The 16611-nt window shown below is 37.0% G+C and overlaps 1 protein-coding gene across 3 annotated transcripts in view; it reads left to right on the top strand.

Annotated features, from left to right (window-relative positions):
- The window catches only part of LOC128660068 (uncharacterized), a 35720-nt gene extending 19651 nt beyond the window's left edge, over positions 1 to 16069 (top strand). Inside the window, exons 4-9 of one of the 3 annotated variants that reach the window (XM_053713673.1) lie at positions 5521 to 5652; positions 6461 to 6550; positions 8042 to 8209; positions 10949 to 11107; positions 13961 to 14078; positions 15840 to 16069. In XM_053713673.1, the coding sequence (XP_053569648.1) occupies positions 5521 to 5652; positions 6461 to 6550; positions 8042 to 8209; positions 10949 to 11107; positions 13961 to 14071 (660 nt within the window). In that variant the 3' untranslated portion in view covers positions 14072 to 14078; positions 15840 to 16069. The remainder of the gene's footprint in view (positions 1 to 5520; positions 5653 to 6460; positions 6551 to 8041; positions 8210 to 10948; positions 11108 to 13960; positions 14079 to 15839) is intronic. The other 2 variants (XM_053713674.1, XM_053713675.1) reach the window with 2 other exon arrangements.
- Positions 16070 to 16611: the final 542 nt, after the last annotated feature.

Here is a 16611-nt window from a genome sequence, read left to right as displayed (position 1 = left end):
GGATTTCACAGTGATATTGTGTTGTTTTGCTATAATCTTGTGGGATTTCATAGTGATATTGTGGTGTTTTGCCATAATCTTGGGGGATTTCACAGTGATCTTGTGGTGTTTTCCCATAATGTTGTGGGATTTCACAGTGATATTGTGGTGTTTTGCCATAATCTTGTGGCATTTCACAGTGATCTTGTGGTGTTTTCCCATAATCTTGTGGGATTTCACAGTGATCTTGTGGTATTTTGTCATAATGTTGTGTGTTTTTACAATGATCTTGTGGTGTTTTGCCATAATCTTGTGGCATTTCACAGTGATCTTGTGGTGTTTTGTCATAATCTTGTGGCATTTCACAGTGATCCTCTGGTGCTTTTCCATAATCTTGTGGGATTTCGCAATGATATTGTAGTGTTTTGCCATAATCTTGTGGCATTTCACAGTGATATTGTGGTGTTTTGCCATAATCTTGTGGGATTTCACAGTGATCTTGTGGTGTTTTCCTATAATGTTGTGTGTTTTTACAATGATCTTGTGGTGTTTTGCCATAATCTTGTGAGATTTCGAGGTGATCTTGTGGTGTTTTGCCATAATCTTGTGGGATTTCATAGTGATTTTGTGGTGTTTTGCCATAATCTTGTGGGATTTCACAGTGATCTTGTGGTGTTTTGCCATAACGTTGTGTGTTTTTACAATGATCTTGTGGTGTTTTGCCATAATCTTGTGGCATTTCACAGTGATCTTGTGGTGTTTTGCCATAATCTTGTGGGATTTCACAATGATCTTGTTGTGTTTTGCCATAATCTTGTGAGATTTCGAGGTGATCTTGTGGTGTTTTGCCATAATCTTGTGAGATTTCACAGTGATCTTGTGGTGTTTTGCCATAATCTTGTGGAATTTCACAGTGATCTTGTGGTGTTTTGCCATAATCTTGTGGGATTTCACAGTGATCTTGTGGTGTTTTGCCATAATCTTGTGGAATTTCACAGTAATTTTGTGGTGTTTTGCCATAATCTTGTGGGATTTCACAGTGATATTGTGGTGTTTTGCAATAATCTTGTGGGATTTCACAGTGATATTTTGGTGTTTTGCTATCATGTTGTGGGATTTCACAGTGATATTGTGGTGTTTTGCAATAATCTTGTGGGATTTCACAGTGATATTGTGGTGTTTTGCCATAATCTTGTGGGATTTCACAGTGATATTGTGATGTTTTGCTATAATCTTGTGGGATTTCATAGTGATATTGTGACGTTTTGCCATAATCTTGTGGGATTTCACAGTGATATTGTGGTGTTTTGCAATAATCTTGTGGGATTTCACAGTGATATTGTGGTGTTTTGTCATAATCTTGTGGCATTTCACAGTGATCCTCTGGTGTTTTGCCATAATCTTGTGGGATTTCGCAGAGATATTGTAGTGTTTTGCCATAATCTTGTGGCATTTCACAGTGATATTGTGGTGTTTTGCAATAATCTTGTGGGATTTCACAGTGATCTTGTGGTGTTTTCCTATAATGTTGTGTGTTTTTACAATGATCTTGTGGTGTTTTGCCATAATTTTGTGAGATTTCGAGGTGATCTTGTGGTGTTTTGCCATAATCTTGTGGGATTTCACAGTGAATTTGTGGTGTTTTGCCATAATCTTTTGTGTTTTTACAATGATCTTGTGGTGTTTTGCCATAATCTTGTGGCATTTCACAGTGATCTTGTGGTGTTTTGTCATAATCTTGTGGCATTTCACAGTGATCCTCTGGTGTTTTGCCATAATCTTGTGGGATTTCGCAGTGATATTGTAGTCTTTTGCCATAATCTTGTGGCATTTCACAGTGATATTGTGGTGTTTTGCCATAATCTTGTGGGATTTCACAGTGATCTTGTGGTGTTTTCCTATAATGTTGTGTGTTTTTACAATGATCTTGTGGTGTTTTGCCATAATCTTGTGGCATTTCACAGTGATCTTGTGGTGTTTTGCCATAATCTTGTGGGATTTCACAATGATCTTGTGGTGTTTTGCCATAATCTTGTGAGATTTCGAGGTGATCTTGTGGTGTTTTGCCATAATCTTGTGGGATTTCACAGTGATTTTGTGGTGTTTTGCCATAATCTTGTGGGATTTCACAGTGATCTTGTGGTGTTTTGCCATAACGTTGTGTGTTTTTACAATGATCTTGTGGTGTTTTGCCATAATCTTGTGGCATTTCACAGTGATCTTGTGGTGTTTTGCCATAATCTTGTGGGATTTCACAATGATCTTGTTGTGTTTTGCCATAATCTTGTGAGATTTCGAGGTGATCTTGTGGTGTTTTGCCATAATCTTGTGGGATTTCACAGTGATCTTGTGGTGTTTTGCCATAATCTTGTGGAATTTCACAGTGATCTTGTGGTGTTTTGCCATAATCTTGTGGGATTTCACAGTGATCTTGTGGTGTTTTGCCATAATCTTGTGGGATTTCACAGTAATTTTGTGGTGTTTTGCCATAATCTTGTGGGATTTCACAGTGATATTGTGGTGTTTTGCAATAATCTTGTGGGATTTCACAGTGATATTTTGGTGTTTTGCTATCATGTTGTGGGATTTCACAGTGATATTGTGGTGTTTTGCAATAATCTTGTGGGATTTCACAGTGATATTGTGGTGTTTTGCCATAATCTTGTGGGATTTCACAGTGATATTGTGATGTTTTGCTATAATCTTGTGGGATTTCATAGTGATATTGTGACGTTTTGCCATAATCTTGTGGGATTTCACAGTGATATTGTGGTGTTTTGCAATAATCTTGTGGGATTTCACAGTGATATTGTGGTGTTTTGCCATAATCTTGTGGGATTTCACAGTGATCTTCTGGTGTTTTCCTATAATGTTGTGGGATTTCACAGTGATATTGTGATGTTTTGCCATAATCTTGTGGCATTTCACAGTGATCTTGTGGTGTTTTGCAATAATCTTGTGGGATTTCACAGTGATATTGTGGTGTTTTGCCATAATCTTGTGGGATTTCACAGTGATATTGTTGTGTTTTGCCATAATCTTGTGGGATTTCACAGTGATCTTGTGGTGTTTTCCTATAATGTTGTGGGATTTCACAGTGAAATTGTGGTGTTTTGCCATAATCTTGTGGGATTTCACAGTGATCTTGTGGTGTTTTGCAATAATCTTGTGGGATTTCACAGTGTTATTGTGGTGTTTTGCCATAATCTTGTGGGATTTCACAGTGATATTGTGATGTTTTGCTATAATCTTGTGGGATTTCATAGTGATATTGTTGTGTTTTGCCATAATCTTGTGGGATTTCACAGTGATCTTGTGGTGTTTTCCTATAATGTTGTGGGATTTCACAGTGAAATTGTGGTGTTTTGCCATAATCTTGTGGGATTTCACAGTGATCTTGTGGTGTTTTCCATAATCTTGTGGGATTTCACAGTGATATTGTGGTGTTTTGCCATAATCTTGTGGGATTTCACAGTGATCTTGTGGTGTTTTCCATAATCTTGTGGGATTTCACAGTGATCTTGTTGTGCTTTGCCGTAATCTTGTGGGATTTCTAGGTGATCTTGTCGTGTTGTGCCATAATCTTGTGGGATTACACAGTGATCTTGGAAGATTTCAAGTAAACTTCTTCAAACTAAGGAGGAAAACAAAGTTCCAGATACCACATTATCTTGCTAGTTTCAGGACAAGCAAAACCATTGTATGCTTGATGTTCCTCTAGCAGGGGATATGGTTACTAGGGATGGTATCTTCCTTTTTTACACAAAGATGATTGTATGCTGCAATGAGAATTTGTAGTAAGTACAGGCAGTACAAAAAACTGACACTGCTGTATTCATTTCAGATGACATTCTAGCAGTGTTGTCCTATTATCTAACACATTTTCTAGGCCCCTGTGACTGAGTAATTAAAGGGACATGAAACACACATTTTTTCTTTCATGATTCAGATAGAGCATGCAATTTTAAGCAACTTTCTAATTTACTCCTATTATAAAATTTTCTTTGTTCTCTTGCTATCTTTATTTGTAAAGGCAGGAATGTAAGCTTAGGAGCCAGCCCATGTTTTGTTCAGCACCCTGGCTAGCCCTTGCTGATTGGTGGCTACAACTAGTTACAGGTGGTGTGATTCTTACCAGAGGATATACATTTCCTTTTTAACTATGAAAGTTTTTTAGCTCAATTAAACATCTATTGATCATTACAGACAATATTTATTCTAGGTCATTAATACATTAAAATAAAGTATGAGAAACAAAGCATTATAAGTAAGCACTCACTTCTAAAGTCTATGAGGCCGATTTATCAAATGTCTGTCGGACCTGATCCGACAGTGCGGATCAGGTCCGACAGACATCGCTGAATGCGGAGAGCAATCCGCTCTCCGTATTCAGCATTACACCAGCAGCTCACAAGCGTTGCTGGTGCAACACCGCCCCATGCAGACTCCCGGCCAATCGGCCGCCAGCAAGGGGGGTGTCAATCAACCCAATCGTACTCGATCGGGTTGAATTGTGGCGATTCCTGTCCCGCTGCTCAGAGCAGGCTGAAGACTCTCCAGAAACACGGGCCCACAAGCTCCATATGGAGATTGATAAATGGGCCTCCATATATGTGTTAGTTCAATTCCCCAAGCATAAATACATCCCCTTTAAAATGTAACTTTTAATAATTCACTAAAAATGTCTAAAATGTCATTAAAAACAACATAAAATATATTGGGTCCTACCAAACATAAATAATCTATATGAATCACTATCAATCACATTTCAGTAACACAAACAGATCTAAGAGCAATGTGTAATTAATATTGCCTTGGTTTTCCCATTGCTCAGAAATCAGCAAACCAAAATGATCCCTATGATAGTCGCTATATACTCATATGTCTAGACTACTGGTTTTCAAACCTCCCCAACAGGCCAGATTTAGAGGATATCGAACTAGAGCACAGGTAAAATAATCAGCTCTGTGGTGTATTTAGGTTTTGTGCTGCCCTAGGCACTCAAAATTCTGCTGCCCCCCCAAGTTTAAGGACCTTTTTTGGCCATAATATTTTTTGGTGAGGGTATAACATGACTTTTTCTTTCATGGCATTTCCAAAATAAATTTTCATGTTCAAGTGTGCGTGTGTTTATATGCGTGTGCGTACATATGGTGAATATTCGTAGTGTGAGTGTGTGTAGTGGAGTGAGTGTGTAGTGCAGTGTGTGTGTAGTGAGTGTGTGTATTGAAACTCAAATAGTGCTGCCCCCCCCAAATCTGACGCCCTAGGCAAGTGCCTTGTTTGCCTAGGCCAAAATACATACTTGTTACATGTTATTGTTTTGTAGAGATACCTATGTGTTTAACTGGGTAGAGCAGTTAGGATTATGTTAGGTCCCTCTTTTTTCCCCCTGACTTTTCTAGGAGTGTAACGGTTAAGTCTTTGTGTGCTTAGTTATTATGATCCATCAACTTAGTCTTTTATCATAAATGTTTATGTTTTATATATTTATCATGAAATATTATTATGCTCCTTGTGGGCCTCATGTGTCTCTTGTAGTTGAGAAATTCCACCCAGACGGTGGCCACGAAGAGGAGGGGACATGGAAACCAGCCCCTGCGTTCTGCCCAGCGAGGAAGGAAGAAAAGCATCTGGTCCTACAACCCCGGCCACCGATCGCTGGCATTCCTGGTAAACACCCAGCTGTCCTGTGCCAGCCATATTGGCTAAACAAGATGTGCTGACATTTGCAATAAACAGTTCAAAGTAGTCCCAAATTATAACTCTAATAAAGAAAAGACCTCAAAGGTGACAGCTGCCCTGAATTTGCAAAATATGAACTCTTTCCCATGAACAGTGACCTGCGAGGAGTGGGGTGAAGGAGAGAGACAAAAACAGTTAGTAATATGTAATGAAAAGATATGGTACCCCACCTCCTGCACACCTGATATTTAGTTTAATGATCAACTTTTTGTGCCCCCCCCCATTTTGTTGTCTTCACATGAGTAACCTCTTGCCCCTTTTGTACATTCAGTATCTATATTGTCAGTGTCACCAGAAAGGTACCTTAAAGGGAATTTGCTTCCCCTTAATGAGTTCCCACTGATCCACTTTACCTGCTAGAGTGAATTGTTTACAAATAACACATTTACATTTATTTAGTCATTTGAAATAGCTGCTTTTGCCTGTTGTAATCACCATCTATAATCTAAATTTCAATACTGCAATCTACAAAAAAGATATGTAAACAAGTGGCAATATCAGAAATAAACCTCTCAGTGGTGCTGAGGTGCAGGAAAGAGCCCAACCCATTTGATGGGGAGTTCCTGCGGCAGCTTTATCAGCTACTTACCTGAGTATAATGTAACTTTAACTAACATGTAGGTTTTACAAACACTGGGGACATGTTTTCTACAGCTTACTGTGAAACGCGTTAGACAGATACATTCATGTTTTTGCTGTTCGACTGTAATGAGGACATATTTAATGTGTGTTGCAGATCGCTGGAGAGGTTGTGACTTCTAAGCCTATGGATCTGGGCCCAGATAATCACTGCCTAGGCTGCTGCGGGCAGGGAGGAGTAGTCAGGGTTAGTATAATCATATGTGTGTAAATTGTATGTAAAATGTTATTCCTTATTTTAATGGTAGCAGTACACACATTATTTTATAATGTAATGGATTAAATACAGCGTAGAGCGCAAGAATAAAGCAACAATGTGATTGAAGAGAATTGAAGGCTTCAGTACCTAATTAAAGGGGCACAATGTGTTCAGGAATAAAATTATAATATGTAAATATTGCTGCGTAATCAGTCACGCGCTTGTTTGCAACATGTTGGTATTTTATAAATAAATGATAATAATGGATATTTATTCCCTTCTGGCCGACTACAGCTTCCCTTTCAGAACTTGCAGGTTGTTTACTGAAGGTGAAAAATCAGGTCCTAGCCACAGATCATATAGAGACCACCATGTATTTCTATATGAAGCAAATTATTTAACACATGAAGTGTTAGTGCTGTGAACTGATCTTACACCATAACGAGGCATAAAGCGCGAGATCTTGAACTTGAATTAATCCTGACCCTCTCGTAGCTGTGGCGAATGGTTGAGAGTGCGTGTGTATTAGGGATGGGTGAATGTTTTGCAACGTTAGAAAAATAAAAGTAATTTTAACACATTCGATCGTAATTTTAAAATTTCGAATGTTTGTACAACATTCTAACATTTGTTTAATATAATAGTATTTCTTTTTTTTTTGTTTTTTGTTTTGTTTAAATAATTTTTATTAAAGCTTCCATATCACATTAATATAATAGTATTTCTAAGGCTATCTTTGAATGAATATAATATTCGATTCATATTTTCTTTATTTGAATATTACATAATTTGAACCAAACTACGCAATATTTGAATTTGAAAAATCGAATCAATACATTTGTAATAGTATCTAATGCTCTCTTTATATGCATTATTCGAAATAGAAAAATGTAAATCAACATATTGGAATCATTTTACTAAATTCCCTACCACATGAACTATTGAACTTCTGAATCGAATTTGTTAAATCGAATGTTACATTTCAAATTTCAAATATTCAATCTATTTATAAACATTCAAAAATTAAAGTAATATTTGAAAACCGGAAAAAACGTTTGATTACCAAATTTTAATGGATTTTCATTCTTATCAACATTCAGTTGTCATAAACAAATGTCCACAGGACTGTTCGTTCTACCAAACGTATTACACTTTCACCACATTCACCAATCCCTAGTGTGTATGTGGCTGTTTTAGCTGATTCCGGTTGAGATACGCAAGAACTGAAACTTAAAAACATGTTCAGTAAACACGTTTTAATTACAAGATTTTTCTGCGGTGCTTCAATAAATCAACATACTAGGTGAGTGTGAAAATGTTTTGAATGCATTAACATCTAATTTACGTCAATCAACCAACCAATTGCCTAATTTGAAAGATCCAGTCAAGACTTGTTACTGCATTAGACATAGCTAGTCACAGGCATTATGTTAGTAAGATATCTCTCTCAATATTTTTTTTTACTTTGATCCTCCACAGGGTAGAAATAACACAGATTCCAACATTGAAAACAGACTTGGGGAATCAGTTACAAGGGTTTGGGATATGGAAGATTTTGGAGGAGAACCAAATTCAATTAATGGCAGATGTCTGGGCTGCTGTGAGGAGCGCACCACTCTCCCTCCAGAAGCGTCGCTGGGCACGAGGGTACGTAACTGTGCACCACTCTCCCTCCAGAAGCGTCGCTGGGCATGAGGGTACGTAACTGTGCACCACTCTCCCTCCAGAAGCGTCGCTGGGCATGAGGGTACGTAACTGTGCACCACTCTCCCTCCAGATGCGCTGCTGGGCACGAGGGTAGGTAACTGTGCACCACTCCCCTCCAGAAGTGCTGCTGGGCACGAGGGTAGGTAATTGTACAATTTTAAGGAATTTTCCAATATCTTTGGTTATAAAATGTACTTATCATAGAATTGTCTGTTAAAGAGAATACCTAGATAGGTAGTGCGCACGTATCTGGGGAACTATATGACAGCTATCTTGCAAGAATGCTTCTGAACACTAGATGGCAGCATTTTTATAATGTACAACAATATTAAAAATATTCTTTCAAAACTTCTACCATATAGTTTATCAGACAGGTGCACTCTCTACTGTACCAAGGAATTTTCTTCAACACTGAATACTATTTGAACTTAGTAAATAGTGCTCCACACACATGCACGTTCCTGGGCTCAGCTACCTGCTTTTCAACAAAGGTCAACAAGAAAATACACATAATTGATAACAGAGGCATTTTGGGAAGTGTATTAAAATTGAATGCTCTATCTGAATTAATGAATGAATCTGTGTTTCATGTCCCATTTGTCTTTAATAGCCCCAGCAGTGAAATCTAATCTAACAAGCAAATAACAGATTACCAGCTGCCCCCTCAATCTGCAGGTGACTAGGCCTAGTGGTCTGTGCCATCATGCAGTGCCCCCCACCCCCTCCCACAACCAACCAAAGCTATACCTTAAACCCCACTCTTGATTCTACTGTGTATATTTTTCACAACTAAGCAGTCATTTTACTCCTTGGCTGTCAGCAACATAAACTTAATAATTGTACCTCATTGGTTGACAGTAACTCATGTAAACAGTAGAGATTTGACCGCCTTAAATGCCTATCACTTCTTTCTGTTCCATATTTGTAATTCATTGAGACATATGAAGCCTTTTACATTTAGCTAACATTAAAGGGACACTGAACCCAATTTTTTTCTTTCGTGATTCAGATAGAGCAGGCAATTTTAAGCAACTTTCTAATTGACTACTATTATCAAATGTTCTTAATTCTCTTGGTATCTTTATTTGAAAAGCAAGAATGTAAGTTTAGATGCTGGCCCGTTTTTGGTGAACAACCTGGGTTGTTCTTGCTGATTGGTGGATAAATTCACCTACCAATAAACAAGTGCTGTCCAGTGTACTGAACCAACAATTGTCTGGCTCCTTAGCTTAGATGCCTTCTTTTTCAAATAAAGATAGCAAGGGAATGAAGCAAAATTGATAATAGGAGTAAATTAGAAAGTTACTTAAAATTGCATGCTCTATCTGAATCACAAAAGACAAAAATTTGGGTTCAGTGTCCCTGGAGTGCTAAGCAGGATTTTATTTTTTTCTGTTTTTCACTTTTCTGACTCCCCCCCCCCTCCGATCCCCAAGACGATTCCCTTTCCAACGGTGGGTCTTGGGGGTCTGTAGCTGCTTAGATGCCTGAGATACAGGCTTCTAAGCAGCATGCCCCCTTTCCCTATACTTTGTATTGTTAATTTGAAATAAAGTTGCGCTGAGACGTCATCACGCCATTGTGCGTGACATCACCGCACGTAACGGGAAGCCCCGGCGATGCCTGTCACTATACAGGCCCGATCGCCGGGCTGGGAGTCGGTGGGAGCCCCCAGATTGCTCAAAAGGTGGTTGAGTGCTAGCGATGGCTCTGAGCCGTCGTTAGCACTCAAGGGGTAAATGACTTTAAAAAAACATGAACATTAAAGAGACAGTAAACATCATTTTTTTAAACAATTTTAAAATTGCCTATAACAATTATCACATCAGTTAATAAATTACTGCTGTGGCTGCAATACTGACTCCTAAAACTTACCTTTTAAAACCCCTTACTCGTGGCTCCTACGGCCACCCCCATGGCTTCTCTATTTTTTTAATTTTCTTCAACAGATGGTTCAGCCAATCACATGGCTAGTGACCGTGCCATTGTCTCCTATGCAGGCGCGCTCGTCAATCTCTGAGTCTGCCCAGTTCCCCTAGCAATAGCAAACATGATGCGCATGCGCGCCGCGTATTCCTCTCTCACTTCACACAAAATGCAAACAATCTGCTGCCTGTAGCATTGTGATTCACTGTATACCTTATACTTGCAGTGTGGCAGTTCTGAGCGAGAATCTTAATAAGTCCCTTCAGATAAACAAACAAAACTAATAAAAAAATCAGTGATTAGGTAATGAAATGATTTGTTTTTAATGGGCAATTTTATCTATGTAATTTGAATATGAAGGAAAACGCAATGAAGATAATAAATCATAAATAGCATTAAAGGGGACATTTTATTCTTGTCACATAGCTCATGCACACGCAGAATGTGCAGCAAAAAGGGCGGACAGCAGCCTTCTGGGAGTTGTACTACTTGCTGCAAAATTAAATATATGAACTGTTCTGCCATGGGGGCAGCGGCTAAGGATTCCAGGGGGAAATAAGTATGGTTTATTACAAATGTCACAGGTAAATATGGTCTGCAAACAAAGTAAGATGCAGATACACATTTTTATTTCCTAAATTCACAGCCACATTAAGTTTACAATATATTTAAGATTTTACTGGGCAGCCTGCTACAATACTTAACATCTTGCAGCCCTTATAACAGATAGCCCCTTGTTTTTGTCTGAGGCAGAGAGGAACCACTCCTGCGGGTGAGGGACAGGTGGAAAAGCTGACAACGGACAGACGTGTAAATGTGTCATTCAATAGAGGGCAAACACATCAACCAGCCTGTGTCCATAGAGGTTGCATGTCAGACGGAAGCTCAGAGTCTGATAGCTCCAGCGAGGAGGTGAGTAATGAGCGCAGAGCACACTGATGCCTTTTAGTAAAACACCTTATATTCATTGCTTCTTGTGTTAATATTTGAGCGCTACATTAAAAAGTAAGTTACAGCCTGTCTTCATTACAACTGATGAATTAAATGGACACTCAAGTCAAAATTAAACTTTCATGATTCAGATAGAGCATACAATTTCAAACAACTTTCACCTTCACTTCCATTAACAAAATGTGCACAGTCTTTTTATATTTATACTTTTTGAGTCACCAGCTCCTACTGAGCATGTGCAAGAATTCACAGAATATATGTATATGCATTTGTGATTGGCTGTCACATGATACGGGGGAGTGGAAATAGACATAACTTTGAAATAAAATAAAAAAAATCTACTTAATTGAAGTTCAGACTAAGTGCTATTGCATTGTCTTTTTATCTTGTAAATCTACTGTATTTTCTGGTCCTTTAAATATTGCTCAATCAACAAAGAATCAGACCAGCACTTCAACCTGTATGTAGGGAATCACCCAGAGCAACTGCCAAGCTCAATTCCAATAAGCAGAACAGACTTTTAGGAATCCTCCATCTTTTTGTCCTTTAAATACCTCTAACATTCCGGATCTGTTTATAGAAAGTTTATGTTAATGCGAAATTTAAAAAATATAACTGATTAGTGTTATAGTGTAAACACAATTATAATAGTGTTAACATGACCATTTAAGGGGGTCTATAACAACCTTCCTATTATCTTTATCAAGAAAAATACTAAAATGTGCAGTGTATATATAATGTATTTCTAATCTTACAATATAATATAAGTAATAATCATAATAATCAATATATAGAAAACAAAGGTTCTTCAAAGTTAAAAAAAAATCCAAAATGAGGGTGCAACCCCAGGATACATCCAAACGTGCAGGCGTAGCATAGATTGGCTTACACGTTTCGGCTTACACAGCCGTAGTCATAGCCAGGCTATCCCTAATAATTACCCTACACAATCATAAATACTATAATGATCTAAAAGAGTATTCTTGTTTTTTGTCAACCTTTGTAACCTGTTCGACCTACGAGACCTAAAAACCTGTTCAATCTAAGTTATTTAAAATTAATAACAGGCTTTATGTACTTTTTCACAATGGTTAGCAACACTATGTAAAACAAATTTCTTTTTAATATATCTACAGTGTAGGACAATCTAATTTCTTGGTTGTATGCCCTATATACTAGGCTCCACAAGAACAATCCAATAAATAAATAACAATTATAACGTCAAAAATGACTGAATCTTAATTTCTCTTGTTGTATTGTAGATACAAGTTGTTTGTCCATGTGTACTAGAATGGCACATTTTACATCTCTGTATTCCGCATTTAAAAAAAAAAAAACCTTCTTTTTATGCAAAACGTTTTTTTAATACCACTTTTTTGTTTCTTCTAAAAACTGATTTACTAGATGCTATTTTGCTCGGAACCAGTTTAATTTTAAGGTTGTTGCGCTCCTAAAAACACATTTAAGATATCCAATAATTTATTTAGAATTTTATCTTTAATTAAAATAATCCAATATCTATTTAATTTTGGTGAAGAACTTAGCAAAAATGCTAAAACTTTTTCAGTATTTTGGGCATCACTCCATAAAGCCTTGTTTTTTTTTATTTACCTATCAAAATTATATATTTTTTAAGTAGACAACGTAAGGTATTGATTTAGGCACATTTTGGTATATTTCATACCACCATTTCAACGCCAAATGCGATCATATAAAAAATTTACTTTTTTACAAACTTTGGGTTTCTTATTGAAATTATTTACATACATGGCTTTGCCATTGCTTTTTGGTAATTAGAAGGCCGCTAATTGCAGATGTGCACCACACTTCTATTGTTCCCAGCAGTGAAGGGGTTAATTAGGTATTTTATAAGGTTAATTCTAGCTGTAGTGTAGAGATTACCCTCCCTCCTGAATCCTCCCATCCCTTCAAAACTGCTCTCTTCCCCCCACCCACACTTATCTGCACCCCCCTGCAATCATTACATATGGGAACCCCAACCCCCCCCCCCCATTCCATCCCTTTTCTGTAGTGTAGCTCCCCATCCCTAAAAAAAAATTCTGCAGTGTAGGTCACCCTCCCACTGCCTGTGGTTACGTGGTTCGGAAAACGTAATGCGGTCGGCAAATATTACAGAACACTGGCACAGCACTGTCTGTAATGATCTGGCATCTACCTTCATTTGAACAGGAGCACTGGTCATGCTTCATTACTATATGAAGAGAGATGCATGCAGTTGTCTAGTGATGTACAACTCAGTCTAATTCTCCTAAACTGACTAAAGGGGATGTAATTGGTGATTACTATGGAATGTTAAATTTAAATAACTATTAGTATCACCTTGTTTGAAATAAGTATAGGTAATGAAAGCACCATCTTCTGCCCAACCTAAATGCAAATCCAAAAATCAAATGAATCCTTATAATACTTATAGGTGAATTTTAAACTCCAATTGTTATTCATTTCCAAAAAAAAAATATAACTCTACATTCATCTCCTTCAAAGATAAATATTAAATTATCACTATAAAGACCATAGATCTGCAAAACTAGTGGGGAATCGGGAGCCCATGGCTGTTCCATTGATAATGAAATGTTATTGACACTCTTACAGTTTCTGTATTGATATTATTTAATAGTTTTTGTTGCACACAGACACAGTAAATGTTTTTATAAAAATGCTAGCTCTTCCAGTAGCGAATCTTAACTAATGTGCCGTTGATCTGAATGTGAGGATTTAATGTTCTTTGAAAATCTTTACCATATGATCTCTCATTTGTAGTTTAATAAAGTGATATCATTGCTCATTTCTCAGGCTGTATCTAAAAAGTTTATTAGGAGAATGATGGATCGCAAAAGGATCGTCCAACAGCACAATACAAGGCAGCGGTCGTATGAGGACAGTTCCTCCAGTGAAGAAGACTAAGTCAATGGTATAAAGAAAACAGTTTTTTGCATAACAATTTGTTACAATTTTTAATATGATTTAACAATATCATTTTTTTAACGGCGGCTTTTTAATTTAAAATTTAATTTATTCATTTATTATTTATTGATTTTTAAATTACATTTTTTTGTGTGTGCCCTATTATAATATATGCATCGCCTTCACATACTTAAATGGACTTAAAATCCCAAAAATGTCTTTCATGATTTATACAGAGTGTGCGATTTAACAACAACAAAAAAGTTCCAATTTACATCTATTATCAAATTTACTTTGTACTCTTTTGGTATCCTTTGTTGAAAAGCAGGTAGGAAGGTGTAGGAAGGACGTGCATGTGACTGGAGCCATATATGACAGCAGTTTTACAACTATGTTATACTTTTGCAAGAACGAAGGTGGCAGCAGTGTTTCCGTTCATGTATTGCTCCAGAAATGTGCACGTTAGCTATCTAGGTATCTATTCAACAAGGAATACTATGATAGCAAAGTCAATTTGAAAACAGAAGAAAGTTGGGTACTTTATGGGCGGTCAGAATCACAAAAGAAAAAAAAAATGGGTTTCATGTCCCTTTAAATGAAGGGAATTCTTTTTTGCCAGGCACACTGTAAAAATCTCGCAAGCCCAGAGAGCTTTAGATAACTGGGACCCCAGAGAGACACTAAACTCCTGGGCTGTTAAGAGCAGGATTTATCAAACCAATTATCCTAATATTGCGCCTTTATATCCGCATACGACTGAATCCTCTGATTTATTAATGCAAATTGTTCCTAAAATTGGGCAAGTCCGATTATACATTCCTCTCACTTTGTTCGCGTTCACCAAGATACACCGATGCCCTTAAAAAAGGGTTCAATTTGCTGGTTTTAGTCAAATTTTCTAGAGTTCGCCTTAGCATTACGCCAAGTTACCAATTCATAATTTTTTTGCGACTTCGGAGAACGCAAACTTCTACAAATACGCGCATTATAGTTCTCCATAGGTACTGTGGGGAACAGCATTAGAAATCAACACGTCTTGGAGCTCATGTCGTGTTCACATCTATTTCTAAAGTAGCACGTTCTGATTCTAGCAGGTCTATCTTTTGCTTGATACACATATGCCAAATCTAAAATGCAAAATTACCCACAAAGAATAAAAATGATATTAACAATTTGAATGTGCTACAGTTTTATATGGATTATTATTATAACAAAGTTAAATTAAAAAATTATTGTGGTAATGCACCAAAATGAATGCACAAATTTGCCCCATGTAAAACGCAAATGTAATGGATTACTTGTAGAGGGCATAAAATACCACCTAAAAAAACACTGGTTTGAAATAATAAATCAAGAGAACTTCATTTTCAAGAGAGGAGAAATTAATCATAAATCGTCCCAGCTCGCCTTCCAAACAGCGCAAATAAATACATGCAATTTTTATTATAAATTTGTGCGCACTGGTGCACCTCTCCAAGGGCTAGCTGCAGAGAACTCGGAGCAGAATATATATATATATATATATATTATATATTATATATATATATATATATATATATATATATATAATTCTCCTAGCCCTTTGTAAATCTAGCCATTAGAGTAGGAACACTGGGGACAGGGGTATTGGTAACATAAAATTTAATGTTGTCTGTATCAGCTAATAATAAGGATGTTATGACTTTTGCTAAATTCTCCTGAATGTAAATCTGTGATCAGTATCACATTAAACAATGTGTGTTACATGATATGTTCCTTACATTTTCAGGGTAATTCAGTGGAGAAGCGTTGCATCAAGTTGTGTTTATTAATACTGGTCTGCACTAAAGGCTTTAGAAGCGCCTGGATAAGAATAAGACTATTTTATATACACACAAGGAAAAAGCCAATGATTTTATGCTTTTTTACATAAACAATGTAACAGGAAAGTTATTTTCTTTATTGTAATAATATTTTAAATATATTTCTGTGCTTTCCCATTAAACATATTTGTGTAAATTGACTTTGATTTTCTTACAACCCTGATATTCAATTAAGCATTGTCAAACCCCACAAGAAATAACCTTTTTGGACACGCCAGTTTCGCAGTCAGTAGGTCTAGCGATATATTCCAAAAAAGTTGGCTAAACCTTTTTGCTCCGACTAGTGGCGATGTGTCTCCCATAGGAATAAGTAGGAATCGCAGCTTCAGCAAAAGTACGACCACATCGCTCGCCACTTGGCTGTAATGTCGGCAGGGGGTCTGTGTCTGTCTTCAAAGTGTGTTTACACAACATAGACTGTGCTTTTGTAAAAACAAAAAATGGTTTTGGTGAAGTAACGCTTCTTATTCTGTAAATTAAGTTCCAGTGTACACTCACTAGATTTGTCACACTGGAAATTCTCGCCACTACTGCCTTCTATAAAACAATAATATCTCAAACACAATCTTCTTCCTAAAAAAGAAAAGAAGACGCAAAAGGCGTTACATATATATTATACCATTATACAATAAAATACAGATAAATTAAACATTGCACCTATTATATACCCACAATTCC

The sequence above is a fragment of the Bombina bombina genome, chromosome 5 (genome assembly GCF_027579735.1).
Source record: "Bombina bombina isolate aBomBom1 chromosome 5, aBomBom1.pri, whole genome shotgun sequence".
In the NCBI taxonomy this organism is placed as follows: domain Eukaryota; kingdom Metazoa; phylum Chordata; class Amphibia; order Anura; family Bombinatoridae; genus Bombina; species Bombina bombina.
This window is presented reverse-complemented; position numbering and strand designations above follow the sequence as displayed.